We start from the raw sequence: 16,085 nt of genomic DNA on the forward strand, positions 1-16,085 counted from the left end.
CATAATTAACTCTCCAACTATGTGATTTACTGACTTTTCCCAAGCTGCTGTATCACATTCTGCAAGCCAATACATTGTTGCCCTCTTGATTCCTGAAAATCCCTATTGACTGAAAACCCAATAATGACAAAAGCAGCTGATACAGAGGCCTTTAGTCTGTCATCTCTCCTTCCTACAGCATATGTTAAGATAGTGTTATTAAAGTGGCAGCTAAGATGTCACTTATGGACCTTGCTTCTGAAACAGAGGCAATCAGTACATGTCCTTGAAGGGATTACTTGTTACCTGTGGGTAAACTGAAGTTGTCGTCCCCCCCCTTACATTGCAAGGTGGAAACAAATATATATACAGTATATTAATAACAAAGCTTCAGGATTATTTAAAAATAGTTTTATTTATACAGCCACTCAAATATTTTTTCCTTATAAATTTTCTACAGACGGTGGGGTGTTTTGAAAGAAATTATTCACATTGGTTTGAATGAGGAGATAGGTGCAAGGTGGTGGTTGCCTTGTGTGTGTGTGTGTGTGTGTGTACAGCTCAAAAATACATACAGAGCAAAGCACTGAAGGGCAGATGGTCACATGCAGTCCATATGAGATTCTAGCATGACATTCAATGAATTTTCCGACGTTGACCACCCTTTTGAAGCCGAAGGCAGTGCGTCTGTAGAAAGGAGTGTTTGAAGATTTGGGTTGCTACTCTCTGCGTCTGTCAGTTTGTCCGTGTTGTCCTCCCAGTTAATGTGGAATCTTGTGACTCTAGGATTAGATGCCAAAATATTCCTTTGGAGCTGGAAAACAAGGGGATTAAAGAGTATTTAGGAATAGTACCAGGTATTGGAGATTCCTGAAACAGATCTTCACAATTTCAGTACAGGAGAGAGAAGGAAGAATGTAGCTGCTAATGTTGTAGTACAGAGATGAGCAAAGAGTGGCCCCAAAGTCACATTTGATCCGAAAAACCTTTTCTCCTTCATGGTCGCCATGAAATGCACACACCCATATCTATACCATATGTGTGAATTTCATGGGTGACCACTTGGAGGAACATGGTTACAGGTAAGCAGCCATTCCTCTTCTCTTTCATGGTCCCCATGAAATGCAACATATGATATACATATGGATATGCGAATTTCACGGGTGACCACTTGGAGAAACACGGTTACAAGTAAGCAACCATTCCTTCTAGCCCTTGTCCTTTCCCTCCAGACTCCACTTTTACTGGTGAATTGCCATTGTTGGTTCCAAGTGCACCAATGAACCGTTGAATAGGTTACAAAGGTTACTTGCACTTTTAAATATAGTTTTTAAAAAGGAAAATTAGTAATAGACTTCAGTGTGTATGTACTGCTTGTGGGGTCTCAGAGGCAAAAAAACTGGCCCCAAAGTACATCACAGTTATCCAATTGTGCTGGAACATTGTTTGGCTTAATGAGCAAACCCTAATGCTGCAGTGGTGCTTACAGGGACCTCTTGAATAAGTGAAAACAGGAGTATAGTCCCTTCTCCCTCACCCACACCTCAACATCAAAACTTGCTCCAAAGCACCAAGAAGCTCTATGGAGCATTAAAAAAGGCCCAAAATCCCAATAGTGTCAGGCTAAATTTAGACCATGAAAGAAGGTTTTTTAATTGTGTTGGAAGCAAGTTGAGAATATATTGCAAGTCGTTTCTGGTGTGAGAGAATTGGCCGTCTGCAAGAATGCTGCCCAGGGGACACCTGGATGTGTTATCATCCTGCGGGAGGTTTCTCTCATGTCCCTTGCAGATTCAAGCCGCCGACTTTCAGGTCAGCAGTTCAGCCGGCACAACGGTTTAACCCATTGCACCACCAGGGCTCCTTATAATACTGGCAAAATATTACAATAGTTTCAATATCAAAAACAAGTAAATTCTAAATAGGTAGCTTGCTCCCCTTAATCAAGCAGAGAAATAGGGTGTCAAAGAAGGCTCAAGTACTACCTGCTCCAGCTAATGCTGGCATATAGCTACTAACATATTATCCTCCCTTCACAGAAGCTGACTGTCATTCTACTATATATAGAGTGATAGAATCATGGAGTTGGAAGAGACCAATGGGCCACCTAGTCCAACCCCCTGCCATGTATATAACATACCATCATTCGGGCCCATTAATTTCTCATACCATGAATCCTATTTTCTACTTAATGTCCTTGGCAGTTGTGGCCCAGATCTTCATACTCAAAAACTAAACAAACTATGGTGTTCCACTGTAAGAACTCGTAGTAACTCAACTGTTAAAACTAACCATGGAGGAGCTCTTGCTGGGGCCTCACCTGACTTTACTGCCTCAGCAAAGGATCATAAATCATGTATATTTCCCATAAAGTTTCATTGTTATGCTGACAGCTATATGCACATTTTATTGTGCAAACTAAATGTTTAATGTTTGCTTAAAATTTAAAATGAGCTCTGTTTTGTCAACTTGTGTAATTTTGTAAACCAGTGCCACTACTCTAAATGCCAACACACATTATTTCAAATGGAATCAAACCGATACTGTCTGGAGCAAACAGAACAAGTAAGCTTAAATGCGAGACTAATTGTTGTAAGAGATCTGGACATATTTGTTTTGCCAGCTGAAATATTATAGTAAAACTCCAGGGTGCAGGAAAAGAGAACAATTCTTTCACTCTTGATTTTCTTTAAATTCTACTTTAAAAAACAAAACAAAACATAGCACATTTCATTTGTGAGGATAGCTATGTTCGTTTTGCAAGAGAAAAATTTTCTCTATACATGGCTCAGTAGCTATTATTCATACATTCCAATGTTAATCTCATATAATCTGGAGCCACTCCCAGTCTCACACTGGGGCTGTGCTACTACACTATAGCTAATGACATTTTATATTAGATGCACCTGTAAAGTAATATTTTTTAAAAATATTTTATGAAGATGTGTAAAGTAATAGATTGGTACACAAGACAAAAAAGGATTGTATGGGTATATAGCTTAGAACAAACTTGGGGTTTTTTTCCAATTCAAGTATGTATAATTATAAATGAACAGGCTTCAAGGTAATATTACGAATGTATAAAGGCAGATTTGGGGGGCAACATTATGGATTTTGGTATAATAAATGGGTAAGTCAGGGCCCCCTGGTGGTGCAGCAGGCTAAACCGCTGAGCTGCTGAACTCGCTGACTGAAAGGTTGGCGATTCGAATCTAGGGAGTGGGGTGAGCTCTTGCTGTTAGCTCCAGCTTTTGCCAATCTAGTAGTTTGAAAACATGCAAATGTGGGTAGATCAATAGGTACCGCTTCTGTGGGAAGGTAACAGCGCTCCATGCAATCATGCTGGCCACATGACCTAGGAGGCATCTACGGACAATGCCTGGTGGTCCACGGACCACAGGTTGGGATCCCCTATATATAGGAATAAGACACAGTAACTGATGGCTTCCAAAAGGGAGAGCAAGATATACTTATTGATGACTGCCCAAGATGAATTCAGATTTAGAACTCTTATTCTTTCAGACTTCCAAATACAAGTCACTTTTTTTGTTTAAGAAACCACTAGCTTGCTCGTGGGTTTCATTTCTCTTCTATTTGAATTAAATTTGAAGTACGTTCATGTATGTCCTACCTTAGAAAAGTCTGGCTTTACTGGAGGATTTTCTCTCAGCTCTGTTTCCGTGTACTCATTGTTTACATAGTAGCCAACTCTAATAAATTCTTGACCTCTATAGGTGCATGTGATTAATACAACTGTTACTCCTACGGCATCTGCATCAGGAATAAGTGCTGGATTAGGAGCGTCTGCCTGCAGCCAAATCAAACAAATAAAAGTTAGGAAAGTACTGAGAACATTTTTTCCACTTTTAAAATAAACAATTCATAATCTATCTCCTTGATAAAGACACTTAGCATGGTAAAAAAACATATGTGAATGCCCCAAATCCATCATATAAAAGTTGCTTCTTGAATAATTTAACCTAATGTTGCATTTCTGTGTCTTGCAACTTGTGAGGCACTGGGCTCAGGCATTTAGATAAAATTTAAAACATATCTAAATTAGTTTTTAAATAAAGTCCTCACAAAAGAGCAGGTGGGGGAGGGAAATGGAGCTCTGAACATAATCCAAATCGAGGGGCTGAATCAATTAAAGAGTGCTTTGAAAAGTGATATATCTTTGTTTTTCAAGATGTGAATGGCTTGGAAGCCAAGTTGGGCCACCTGAAAGCTTATGTGTACACACACGCACAAAATATTAGAATACTTAAGTGGCCTAGCTAAACTTTCAATATCTCTGACAACAGGTCCCCAATATGCTATTGATATCCAATTAAGAGTTAAGCCATAATTATTAAAGCCAACATAATAAATAAATAAGCAAACAAAGTAGCTGGACAACATTAAATGCATGTTTGGAAAGGCTATCTCTGCCACTCACTCAACGTTAGAAAAAGAAGGCGCATGGACGGGAATCTTGTGGCTGTTCAGATATTCTTCAGCTGCAACTTCTATCACCACTAGGACACCTGAATACCTGGCGGGCACTGCCTCGCTTGGACTCTGGGGCTTAGGCGCTAATAATAATAATAATAATAATAATAATAATAATAATGAGTTGTTGTAGATTTTTCTAGAAGCATTCTCTCCTGACGTTTCGCCTACATCTATGGAAAGCATCCTCAGAGGTTGTGAGGTCAGAAGAGAATGCTTTTAGAATATGGCCATACAGCTCAAAAACCCTACAACAACCCAGTGATTCTGGCCATGAAAGCCTTCAACAATACAATAATAATAACAGTAATAATTTCATTTTTGTACCCTGACTCCATCTCCTGGAAGGGACTCGGGGCGGCTTACACATGGGACAAAATGTCCACAAAACATCATAGAATCATAGAGTTGGAAGAGACCTCGTGGGCCATCCAGTCCAACCCCCTGCCAAGAAGCAGGAAAATTGGCTTCAAAGCACCCCCAACAGATGGCCACCCAGCCTCTGTTTAAAAGCCTCCAAAGAACGGGCCTCCATCAAAACAAAACAGTCCATTAAAAACAAAAAAAAATACAATTATAATAAAACATAGCAAAGCATAACAATCAGATAAAACACCACCAAATAAAACAAAAGGGTATAAAACAAGGACACTAATCTACACTGACCATTTAATGCAGTTTCAAACCAGTATTAAACGAAGTGTTTTTGCTGTGCTGATGAATCCTGGAACCTGTCTGAGGCCTGGATGGTTATCACACAAACTAGAGCTTTCTTGGGTGTAATTTTGTGGGAGTTTGTTGTCTGGCCATCACAGTTTGAAGCCAGTTTTGAACTGCATTAAATGGTCAGTGGAGATGAGGCCAAGATTGTCCTGTTCTTCTCGTTGCCTATCAGGTATTGGTGAAACACTGAAAATGCTCAGCCGCATTCTCTCCTCTGCAGAGAAACCATTGACTATTATTATCATAAAGAGTGATGCATCCAGACTTGCACATATGAGTTAAAGCTTAGATCTCCTAACCACTACAGTTATGTGATAAGTCTAAAGTTTTTGTGGACATTTAACATTAGAATTTGTGACCTGTCGCATAGTCATGTCATCTAAACATAATTCAGTAAGGCATAAGAGAAAACTTACCTGAAAAACAAACATATGCCTTCCCGCAGGTACAGGGCCCACCAAAACGGAATCTAAAACTTGGTCGTATTCCTCACTTTCTGCTGAGCCCACGTAGATGATTTTCCATTCCAAATCTACATTAGAAGACAAAAAACAACATGAAATTGTACTTGGAAGCTCCACAAGTATCAGAATTGACTTCTAGTGTCACTTTTCCCAATCCCTAATATGGCAATGTTTAAGCAAGAGAGGAAAAAAAGAGCTTGAGATTGTAAACATCTTTATCCAAAGACAAATCTTGAAAATCACTATTTCCAAAAATGTTTCTGCACCACTTAATTTTTGGGGGGAAGCTACATTGTTATTATTTACCTACTAATACCTTACCATTGGTTTCAGTCAAATCAAATGGAGCCTTCTGCTAATTGTACTTTAGCATGAGCCATAAATATTCTGCCAGGTGTGGTGGCACCAGGTATTGGTTGTGTCCATACTGGTGAATTTATGCATTTTTGTACCACTTTAACTGCAATGGTCGATTGCTATGGAATCGTGGGAATTGCAGTTTGACAGGGTCTTTAGCTTTATCTACACAGGCTACAACTCACAAGTTTCCACAGCATTGAGCCATGGAAGTATGTGTGCCTGTGAATAAGCATGTCTCTGTATGTGTGTGTCCACATGTCTGCAAGTAAGTCTGTGTCCACATGTCTGCACGTAAGTCTGTGTCTGCATATCTAAGTTTGTGTCAGTATGTGTGCCTGTATATGTGCCTGCTAGTATCTGCATGTAAGTGTATGTGTGAGTGTTTAGATGTCTGTGTGTGTGTATTTGTATCTGTATATGTGTCAGTGCTTATTGCTACGTGTTTGCATGTAAATGTTTGTTAATGTAAGTGTCTGTATAAGTGTGTTTGTTTCTGTATAAGTGTGTTTGTATACCTTAAATGTGTCTGTGTAAGTGTGTCTCTGTGTGTTTGCATGTGTCTGTGTATGTGTCAGCGTTTCTCTGCATAAGTGTTTCTGTGTGCAAATGTTTGTGTGTCAATGTATCCGTGTAAGTGTTTGTAACTGTGTTTGTATATATAAATGTGTGTGTGTGTAAGAGTATGTGTCCATGTATACATGTGATTGTATGTAAGAGTGCATGTGTCAATGTGTGTGTATTTGTCTCTGCATGTCTGTCAGTGTGTCTCTGCATAAGTGTTTCTGTGCAAATGTGTGTTAGTGTAAGTATACATGTGTCTGTGTAACTGTTTGTAACTGCATATATAAATGTGTGTCTGTATTAACAGTGTGTGTCCATATATAAGTATGTTTGCATGCAAGCGTATGTGTGTTTGTGTGTAGTTGGGTCTGTTTGTTAGTCAGTATTTCTCTGCATAAATGTTTCTGTGTGCAAATATGTTACCATGTCCGCATAAATGTCTGTGTAACTATTGTGTGTGTGTGTGTATAAAAGTGTGCTTGCATATATAAACATGTGTCTGTACAAGTGTGCGTCCATGTATAAACGTGTTTGTGTGTAAGCATATATCTGTATTTGTGCCTTGTGTATTTGTCTCTGCATGTTTCTGTGTGCAAATGTATTTTTGTGTCTCTATAACTAAGTGTGTTTGTGTACAAGTGTGTTTGCATGTCTGTAAGTGTATTTGTGTTCTAGTGTTTGCATGCAAGCATGTGTGCTTGTGTCAGTGTTTTCTCTGCATAAGTGTTTCTGTGTGCAAATGTGTTATTGTGTGCCTCCATAACTATGTTTGTGTACAAGTGTGTTTGCACGTCTATAAGTGTGTCTGTGTTTTAGTGTTTGTGTCAAGTGTTTGTGTCTGCGTAAGTGTTCCTGTGTGCAAATGTATTCTTGTGTGTCTCTATAACCAAATGTATGTTTATGTACGTGTTTGCATGTCTATAAGTGTGTCTGTGTTTATTTATTTATTTACCATGTTTATATACTGCCTTTCTCAACCTGAAGGTGACCCAGGGCGGTTTACAAACGGCACAATTCTGTGTTCTACTGTTTGCGTGTAAATGTGTGGTTGTTTCAGTGTTTGTCTCTACGTGTTTCTGTGTCCAAATGTGTTATCATGTGTCTCTATAACTGTGTGTTTGTGTACAAGTGTTTGCATGTCTATAAGTGTGTCTGTGTTCTAGTGTTTGCATGTAAGCATGTGTTTGTCTCTGTGTAAGTGCTTATGTATGCAAAAACACAGTGTATGTTTGTGTACAAGAATGTTTGCATGCCTATAAGCGTGCCTGTGTTCTACTGTTTGCTTGTTTGTGTCAGTGTTTGTCTCTGCGTAAGTGTTTGTGTGTAAATGTGTTATTGTGTGTCTCCATAACTGTGTTTGTGTATAACTGTGTTTGCATGTCTATAAGTGTGTCAGTGTTCTAGTGTTTGCATGTAAGCCTGTGTTTGTGTCAGTGTTTGTCTCTGTGTGTTACTGTGTGCCAAAAAAAGTGTGTTTGTGTACAAGTGTGTTTGCATGTCTATTAAGTGAGCTTGTGTTCTACTGTTTTCTTGTTTGTGTCAGTGTTTGTCTCTGCATAAGCAAATGTGTTATTGTGTGTCTCTATTGCTATGTTTGTGTACAAGTGTGTTTGCATGTGTATAAGTGTGTGTGTCGTAGTGTTTGTGTCAGTGTTTGTCTTTGCATAAGTGTTTCGGTGTGTGAATGTGTGGGTATGCCTCTCTATAAGTGTCTGTGTAACTGTTTATGTGTATAACTTCAGTGTGTGTATATATATAGAAGTCTATAAGCGTGTGCCTGTGTGTGCAAAGAGCCTAGACCCCTGCAATCCCACTCTAAGGCTACCCAACATGGTTGCTCCCAGCAGTGTTTGTGTGTGCAAAGGTGTTACTGTATGTCTCCATAAATATGTTTGTGTACAAGTGTTTGCCTGTGTCTGTGTTCTAGTGTTTGTCTCTGCATAAGTGTTTCTCTGTGCAATTGTGTGAGCATGCCTCTCTATAAGTGTCTGTACAACTGTTTATGTGTATAACTTCAGTGTGTGTGTAGAAGTCTATAGGCGTGTTCCTGTGTGTGCAATGAGCTTCCCCGCCCTAGGGCTGCCCAACATGGCTGCTCCCAGCCTTGGCCCAACAAGTGCCTCCCAACTTGAGTGCTGTCTTTGTGCCTTTCTTTCTCCCTTCTCTCCCTCCTCTCTCTCCCTTTGCAGCCCTTCACCTTCGGAGAGGTCCTCGATGCACTCGAAGGTGATCTCGAACTGGAAGGGGTTGTAGAAGGGCGAGGGGTTGTCCAGCACCACCACGTTGTTCACTTGCACCTTGGCCATGGCCCCTCCTCCTCCTCCTCCTCCTCCAAAGAGGGCCCCGGGGCCCCAGCCAGCCAGCCAGCCAGCCAGGAGTTGGGGAAACTTTCCCAGGGAGTGAGCCCGCTCCTAATCCGCTTTGTCTCCTTCCCTTGCCAAGCCACGCTCCCCCAGTTGGTTCCCTCGCAGGGAGCTCTTTCCTCTCTCTCGCTTTTTCCCTCGCTCGCTCGCTCGCTCGCCTCTTTGCGCCGCTCTTCCTTCCCCGGGCGGGCCCACTCCGCGCGTGGAAACGGGCTTGCGGAGGCGCGGATTGGCTGCTCCCGCCGCGAGGCCGCTCCTTCCCGGGCCCAGCAAGAAGGGCGCCCGGCTTGGAAGCAGAGCCAAGCATCGCCTGGCGCTCCACCTGCCGGAGAAGCAGCCGAGGGAGACAAGGGAGCTGCCTCCTCTTGACCAAGGCTTCCCGGGTTCAGTGCCCAACATCCCACGCCATCCAGACTGCAGCCAGGGCCCTTCCACGCCGCCCTATATCTCGGAAATCCCACAATATTTGCTCAGAACTACAAGAAAGGAGATTCCATCTGAACGTTAGGAAGAACTTCCTGACTGTGAGAACTGTTCAGCGGTGGAACTCTCTGCCCCGGAGTGTGGTGGAGGCTCCTTCTTTGGAAGCTTTTGAACAGAGGCTGGATGGCCATCTCGCGGGGTTACTTTGAATGCAACTTTCCTGCTTCTTGGAAGAATGGAGTTGGACTGGATGGCCCACGAGGTCTCTTCCAACTCTAGGATTTTATGATTCTAAGTCCACACTCAGATAATGTGGGAATTTCTGCCTCCATATTCTGAAGTTATGTGGAAGAGCCTCCAGCCTACACCAGGCATGGGCAAACTTTGGCCTTCCTCCAGGTGTTTTGGACTTCAACTCCCACAATTCCTAACAGCTGGTAGGGAGTTGAAGTCCAAAACACCTGGAGGAAGGCCAAAGTTTGCCCATGCCTACAATCCTAGAGACCACCCAGTCCAACCCCCTGCCAAGAAACAGGAAAATCACATTTAAAGCACCCCTGACAGATGGCCATCCAACCTCTGTTTAAAAGCCTCCAAAGAAGGAGCCTCCACCACATTCAGGGCCAGAGAGTTCCACTGCTGAACAGCTCTCACAGTCAGGAAGTTCTTCTTCATGTTAAGATGGAATCTACTTTCCTGTAGTTTGAAGCCATTGTTCCGCATCCCAGTCTCCAGGGCAGCAGAAAACAAACTTGCTCCCTCCTCCCTATGACTTCTCCTCACATATTTATACATGGCCTTCATGTCTCCTCTCAGCCTTCTCTTCTGCAAGCTAAACATGCCCAGCTCTTTAAGCTGCTCCTCATAGGGCTTGTTCTCCAGAACTTTGATCATTTTAGTCACCTGTCCTACACTGCTATTTCCTGATGAATATGAGGCTGGCTTATAATGATTTGACTTTCTGGACAATTTATCTCTATGTTTCCTAGTCAGTGCTTGTTCAGCATGTGAATTATGACTGTATTGTGAAGTAGCGTCTGATTATTCACTTGTGTGGCTTATGGAGTATTTATTACTCATTTGCTATTCATTATCTGAGTCGTGGGACATGGCACTCAGTGTTCTTGGTTATTTGATCGTGGTATTGTCTTGGTTGTGTGGGGGAAGTACACTCCAGTTCTGTTGTTCTGTTGGCAGCCCGTGGGTGAATCACTAAAGCAGTGGTTCACCTTGCAAGCCTCCGGTTCTCATCTCAACAGCTGGTAAACTGGCTGGGTTGAGAACCAGTGCATTCAAGGCTTTAATGCAAAGATAATGGTAATTTCTGAGCCGAAGAGCTGGCGTTGTCCGTAGACACCTCCTAGATCATGTGGCCAGCATGATTGCATGCAACACCATTACCTTCCCACATAAGTGGGACCTATTGATCTACTCACATTTGCATGTTTCAAACTGCTATTGGCAGAAGCTGGGGCTAACAATGGGAGCTCAGCCCGCTCCCCAGATTTGAAACGCCAACCTTTCTGTCAGCAAGTTCTTCAGCTCAGCAGTTTAACCCGCTGCAGCTCCCTTTCAAATGACATTTATGATTTCAAGGACAAGCAGTCTGCTGAAATGTGTGTGGAGGGAGAGGGATGGATAAGGAAACAGAATTGGTTATCTAATACTGCAAGGATCCAAACTCATATAAATACATTTCAATTCAGTCTCAGCATGATATTTTATCAGTGGGTTAAACCCTTGTGCCGGCAGGACTGAAGACCGACAAGTCGGAGGTCCAAATCTGGGGAGAGCGTGTATGAGCTCCTTCTGTCTGCTTCAGCTTCTCATGCGGGGACATAAGAGAAGCCTCCCACAAGGATGGTAAAAACATCAAAACATCTGGGCATCCCCTGGGCAACGTCCTTGCAGATGGCCAATTCTCACACTATATGCGACTTGAAGTTTCTCAAGTCACTGCTGACGGATTATTTTTAATCAATTGTGACCCTGCATTACATACATAAACAGGCTCGTGGATAACCAACATTGGTTGGTTGCTAAGGGCAAAAATGTCAGTTATGTCCATAAAAGGGAAAACAGTAGCTGCAAATCAGTTTCATTTTCAGCATATTGCAGTTTGGAGAGGGTGCACCAACACTATAGAATCAATGCAGTGTGGCACCACTAAGTGCCATGGCTCAGAGCTATGAATCAGGCATTCCTTGAAGAATTTTATACGGTTTGGTGCACTGTTGGATCCCCAAGCAGTAGACCCGGGGATCCCCATGCCTGAAGGGCCACACCACAAATTGTTTTTATCCCTCCATTGTGCCAGTGGCCCGCAGCCATCTTTCAGGCTGCCCAATTGCACCCTTATCTAGAGGAAACGTTCGCAACGTAGTCTTCCTAGTACATTGGACTACAACTCCCTCATTCTGTAACTGGATCATTGCCAGGAGTTTCTTGTTTCTGTTCACCTATATTCAGTAACTCTGTCATATTCATGAGTTCTAAGACCATAAGATCTTTTACACTAAGCAACTAATAATAATAACAACAAAAACAAAAACAAGAAGCCAGTAAAGATGGTCCCAGTGGTGATCAGCACACTGGAGCAGTGCCTAAAGACCTTGGCCTGCACTTAAACACAATTGGCACTGACAAAATTACCAGCTGTAAAAGGCTACCCTACTGGGATCAGCAGGCATTATTTGCCAATACTAGACACTTGGGAATCTGACGTGTGATCCAATACAACAGTCAGCAGAGTGATCTTGTCTGCTGTGGACTCATCTTGTTATGTTTCAAATAATAATAATCATCATCATCATTATCATCATCTTTATTTATATTCCTCTCTATTTCCCTGAGGGTACTCAGGGCAGATTATAGAACACATATACTGCAAATATTCAATGCCGTTATACAGTTAACAAGGACAGACAACACTTAAACAGAGGAAAAGGCTTTCTCATCTTTTTTTTTTTTTTTGCTTCCAGCATCTGGAGGCTGTGCTCAACTCTGGCCACGGGGGGGGGGGGGGGGGGGGGTGTTGTCACTCCATCTTCCACGCCAAAGAGCTTTTGACGTCTATAGGTATCGTCCCAATTGAATCGTCGGCATGTCCTTATGGACCCCTTTTATTACCTTCCGGCTTTAAAGTGGTATCTATTTATCTATTCACATTTCTGTTTCTGATCTGTTAGGTGAGCAGAAGCAGGGGCTGACATCAGGCACTCATCCCAACCCAGGCTTGAACTGCCAACCTTTCGAGCGGCAGGATTTTCTGCAGCTTAGCGGTTTAACCCGCTGTGCTAAGCACTATCATACCACTTTGACTACTGCGGTTCCCTCTTGCGAAATCCTGGGATTTTTCCTTTCAGGGAATGATATTTAAATTTATCAGCCAGTGAGCTCCCCATGACTTCATAGGGTAGAAACTTGGCAGCTGAAATGAAGTTGCTGTTGTTGTTTTGTGTGCTTTCAAGTGATTTCTGTCTTCAGGTGGTCTTAAAATGAACCTATCACAGGGTTTTGTTTGGAAGATTAGTTCAGAAGAGGTTTTCGTCACCTTCCACACAGGCATATAACCCAGAATACCAAGGCAGAAAATCCCACAATATCTGCTTTGAACTGAGATATCTGAGTCCACGCTGACATATATTCCAGTTCCAAGCAGATAATGTGGGATTTTATTCAGCTGTGTGGAAAGGACCTATGAGAGTGACTTGTTCTAGATCACCCAATTGGTTTCATGGCCAAGTGGAAATTTGAGCCATGGTCTCCAGAGTTTTCATTGTACACCACCGTAACTATAATGCAATAATTGTATAGTATGAAAGGTACCTTAACAAGCATTACTCAAAGCTTACTCTTCAGCCAGAGTTGAACACTCACTGTAAAAAAAACAACTTTTCAAATTATTAAAAAAAACATCCCCCCCCCCCCCCCCGAAGGTTTGACGGTCACTGCTGTGAAAGACTCTGGAGAATGGAATTTGGAGGCTGGCGCGTTGGTTCTAGCTGATGGGGGTCTTTGCTGTATTGACGAGTTTAACAGCATCAAAGAACATGACAGAACCAGCATTCATGAGGCCATGGAGCAACAAACAATCAGTGTAGCAAAAGCTGGGTAAGTGTCTGTTTTTCCTTATGTGCTACAAATTAGCATCTGTGCCCTTTGGGTAAGTGTCTGTTTTTCCTTATGTGCTATGAATTAGCATCTGTGCCCCCTTTTTTTCATTTTTGTCTGTTGACACTTTCACTGATATTCCATGTGAACCAGTGTGGTCCATAGTGGCAGCTTAGGCATTCACAGAAGAGAGATGCTTCCCTCCCCTTTCTGCCTCTATTTGAGAACGAAACAAAAGGTGTTTTGAAAAAGGGCCTTGCGATGAATATAGAGTTGAGCAAGTCCAAATTATTAGTTTTGAGGGATCCTTCTCCAGAGGCAGGCACTGTGAGTCAAGGCACTACAAGTGAATGCTAATGACGTGATTCATTACTCCTGATGCTGTGTAGCCCAGGGTGTCCTCTCTCTAGGTCTAAGAAAGGGCTCCTAGGTGAAGACTTTCTAGACCAGTGGTTCTCAACCAGTGGGTTCTCAGGTGTTTTGGCCTACAACTCCCAGAAATCCCTTGCCTTGTAGGCCAAAAACATCTGGAGGGGTGGAATTGCCTACTCCTGGCCTACAAAATATATCCTTTCATTCCTGAGAAACAATAGCCTTCCTTAAAGAGAGTTTGGAGTAACTTGATGGTGATGTTATTCCCTATGGTGTTCATACATATTTCTTTGTCCCATCGTTGTCAAACTGCATGATTTTTGAAAGATTTTCTTGATGTTACTTTATGATGAGTACCAGCAGTTTTCTAATCTTGCTAGTTTGTTCTCTATTTGTCCCTCCACTTTCCCAACAAACAGCCATTTTTTTCTACAATAGAGATAAATCCTAAATTCAAATCCTGGGTTATATCTCCATTGGACATATTCACACTTGCATATGTTTGCACTCCCAAGAAATATATTTATTTCATGTTAAAAGCACTGCATAAATAAGTATAAAACTGATAAAATACAGGAAGCACCAGTGACTAAATAATTTTAGATCCAAAATGGGCAACAGTGACCTCATTGTCTGTAGCTTTAAATAATTATTCATCTGTCCATAAGACAGGCATTGTGGGTAAGCATACAGATGCAGAGTGGGTAAGCATACAGATGCAGTGTTCTGCTCCACAGTCACACAAGGTGGAGGATTCTTCTTGGTAGTGCCATTTTGCCAAGTTGTCTTTTGATCTGCCCACTCCACTTCTGAACCTGTTCAGGAACTTCCAAGTTGCCCGTTCTTGGTTGGTCTCAAGAAATAGAACAAAGTGTGCTGTGTGCTGTAGAATTTTATATGAAACCAGTATAGTTGTTATAAGTCGTGTGCTCTGATTGTTATGCTGTAATCCCGTTTCTTGTACCAGTGTAAGACTGAGCATAAACACAGCCTTAAAATGACCATTATTGGATGCTATTTGAACAAAAAGGGAGGGAAAACCCATTTTTAGTCAGGAGAGAAATGAAACCGTTGTTTGGTATTGAAGATGGAATTTTAGACCCCTTTTCTACTCCAAGTATTTGTTCTGGGGCTCCAAGGTTTTGCTTCCATATTTAGAAATCCTTACGGTATTATAGAGCAGAGTCAACATCGATTTCTTTTTTGAATTTGTGTTGTTTCTGGCTAAGAGACAAAATACTTTTCCCATGTTATGTACTACTGATATGAAAGCTAAGATTATTGGTGCTACACTTGTTCCCACTCAATACATGAGGTAAGAGCTAAGATGGCACCACCTCGAAATAGATTATTCCTAAATCTGATTTCGCACAGCTGTTTAGCTGTCTGCAATGAAGGGGGGCATGCTATGACTGCCGCAACCAAAACACTCTTCTGGAGCTCTGAAACCAAACCTTAAGTCAAGGTCAAATACATTAAGGAAGAGGGAAAATGTGTACTGGTTCCAGATACTCTTATTATAGCCAGAGTTGTTTGCATACCGAAACTCTGTAAGCATCTGTGAAAACATCTGCGCACCATAATATACAGAGAGAGAAAGAGCATTTGTGTCTCACCCTAAATGCAGTATGTTTATCACTACATAAGAACATCAGTGTTGGAAGTATTAAGAAACATGTTGCTTATGTATGTATGTATATCTCACACCCACATACACCTCCAAATACATAAAAACAAAAAAATAAAAAGAAAAGAAAAGAATTACAAAGAAAGATACAGTTAAAGGCAAAGGGGAAAATTGCAATAATTCCTACCAACCGATTATGTGTTTTAATAGTAAGAGACTGGGCTTAGCACTAAAAAGTTGGGAATTACTGCTGTAAAGAGTTCACTTGAGATCCTCTCTATATGTAAAGGTAATTTCTTCCAGCCTCTTTAATCTAAATGAAATCTTGTTCTGCTTCAGCATATCTCCCAGAAAATAATAATAGTAATAATAATAATAATAATCATCATCATCATCTTTATTTATACCCCGCCACCATCTCCCCAATGGTGACTCGGGGCGGCTTACATGAGGCAAGCCCAGACAACATATTGCAACAAAATAAAACCAAAAACATAAACAACAAGCAACAGCATCATAATTACATAAAAACATATGAATACAATAACAATATAACATTACAATAACACAATCAAGGTGACAGTGGGCGGGCCACATGTGCAGGATAAA

General features: G+C 41.6%; 2 protein-coding genes across 2 annotated transcripts in view; one reads left to right on the forward strand and one right to left on the reverse strand.

Moving 5' to 3' along the window:
• Positions 1-16,085, forward strand: part of MCM9 (minichromosome maintenance 9 homologous recombination repair factor) — a 40,393-nt gene that overhangs the window by 16,921 nt on the left and 7,387 nt on the right. Inside the window, exon 8 of the mRNA XM_060753248.2 lies at positions 13,303-13,477. Within this exon, the coding sequence (XP_060609231.2) occupies positions 13,303-13,477 (175 nt within the window). The remainder of the gene's footprint in view (positions 1-13,302; positions 13,478-16,085) is intronic.
• Positions 376-9,190, reverse strand: ASF1A (anti-silencing function 1A histone chaperone). Its single transcript, XM_060753247.2, has 4 exons — positions 8,776-9,190; positions 5,610-5,725; positions 3,611-3,787; positions 376-793 (listed from the first exon to the last, which is right to left on the reverse strand). The coding sequence occupies exons 1-4, from the start codon at positions 8,882-8,884 to the stop codon at positions 581-583; spliced, it is 615 nt and encodes a 204-aa protein (XP_060609230.1). The 5' UTR covers positions 8,885-9,190; the 3' UTR covers positions 376-580.

This window comes from Anolis sagrei, chromosome 1, assembly GCF_037176765.1.
Source record: "Anolis sagrei isolate rAnoSag1 chromosome 1, rAnoSag1.mat, whole genome shotgun sequence".
Taxonomy (NCBI): Eukaryota; Metazoa; Chordata; class Lepidosauria; order Squamata; family Dactyloidae; genus Anolis; species Anolis sagrei.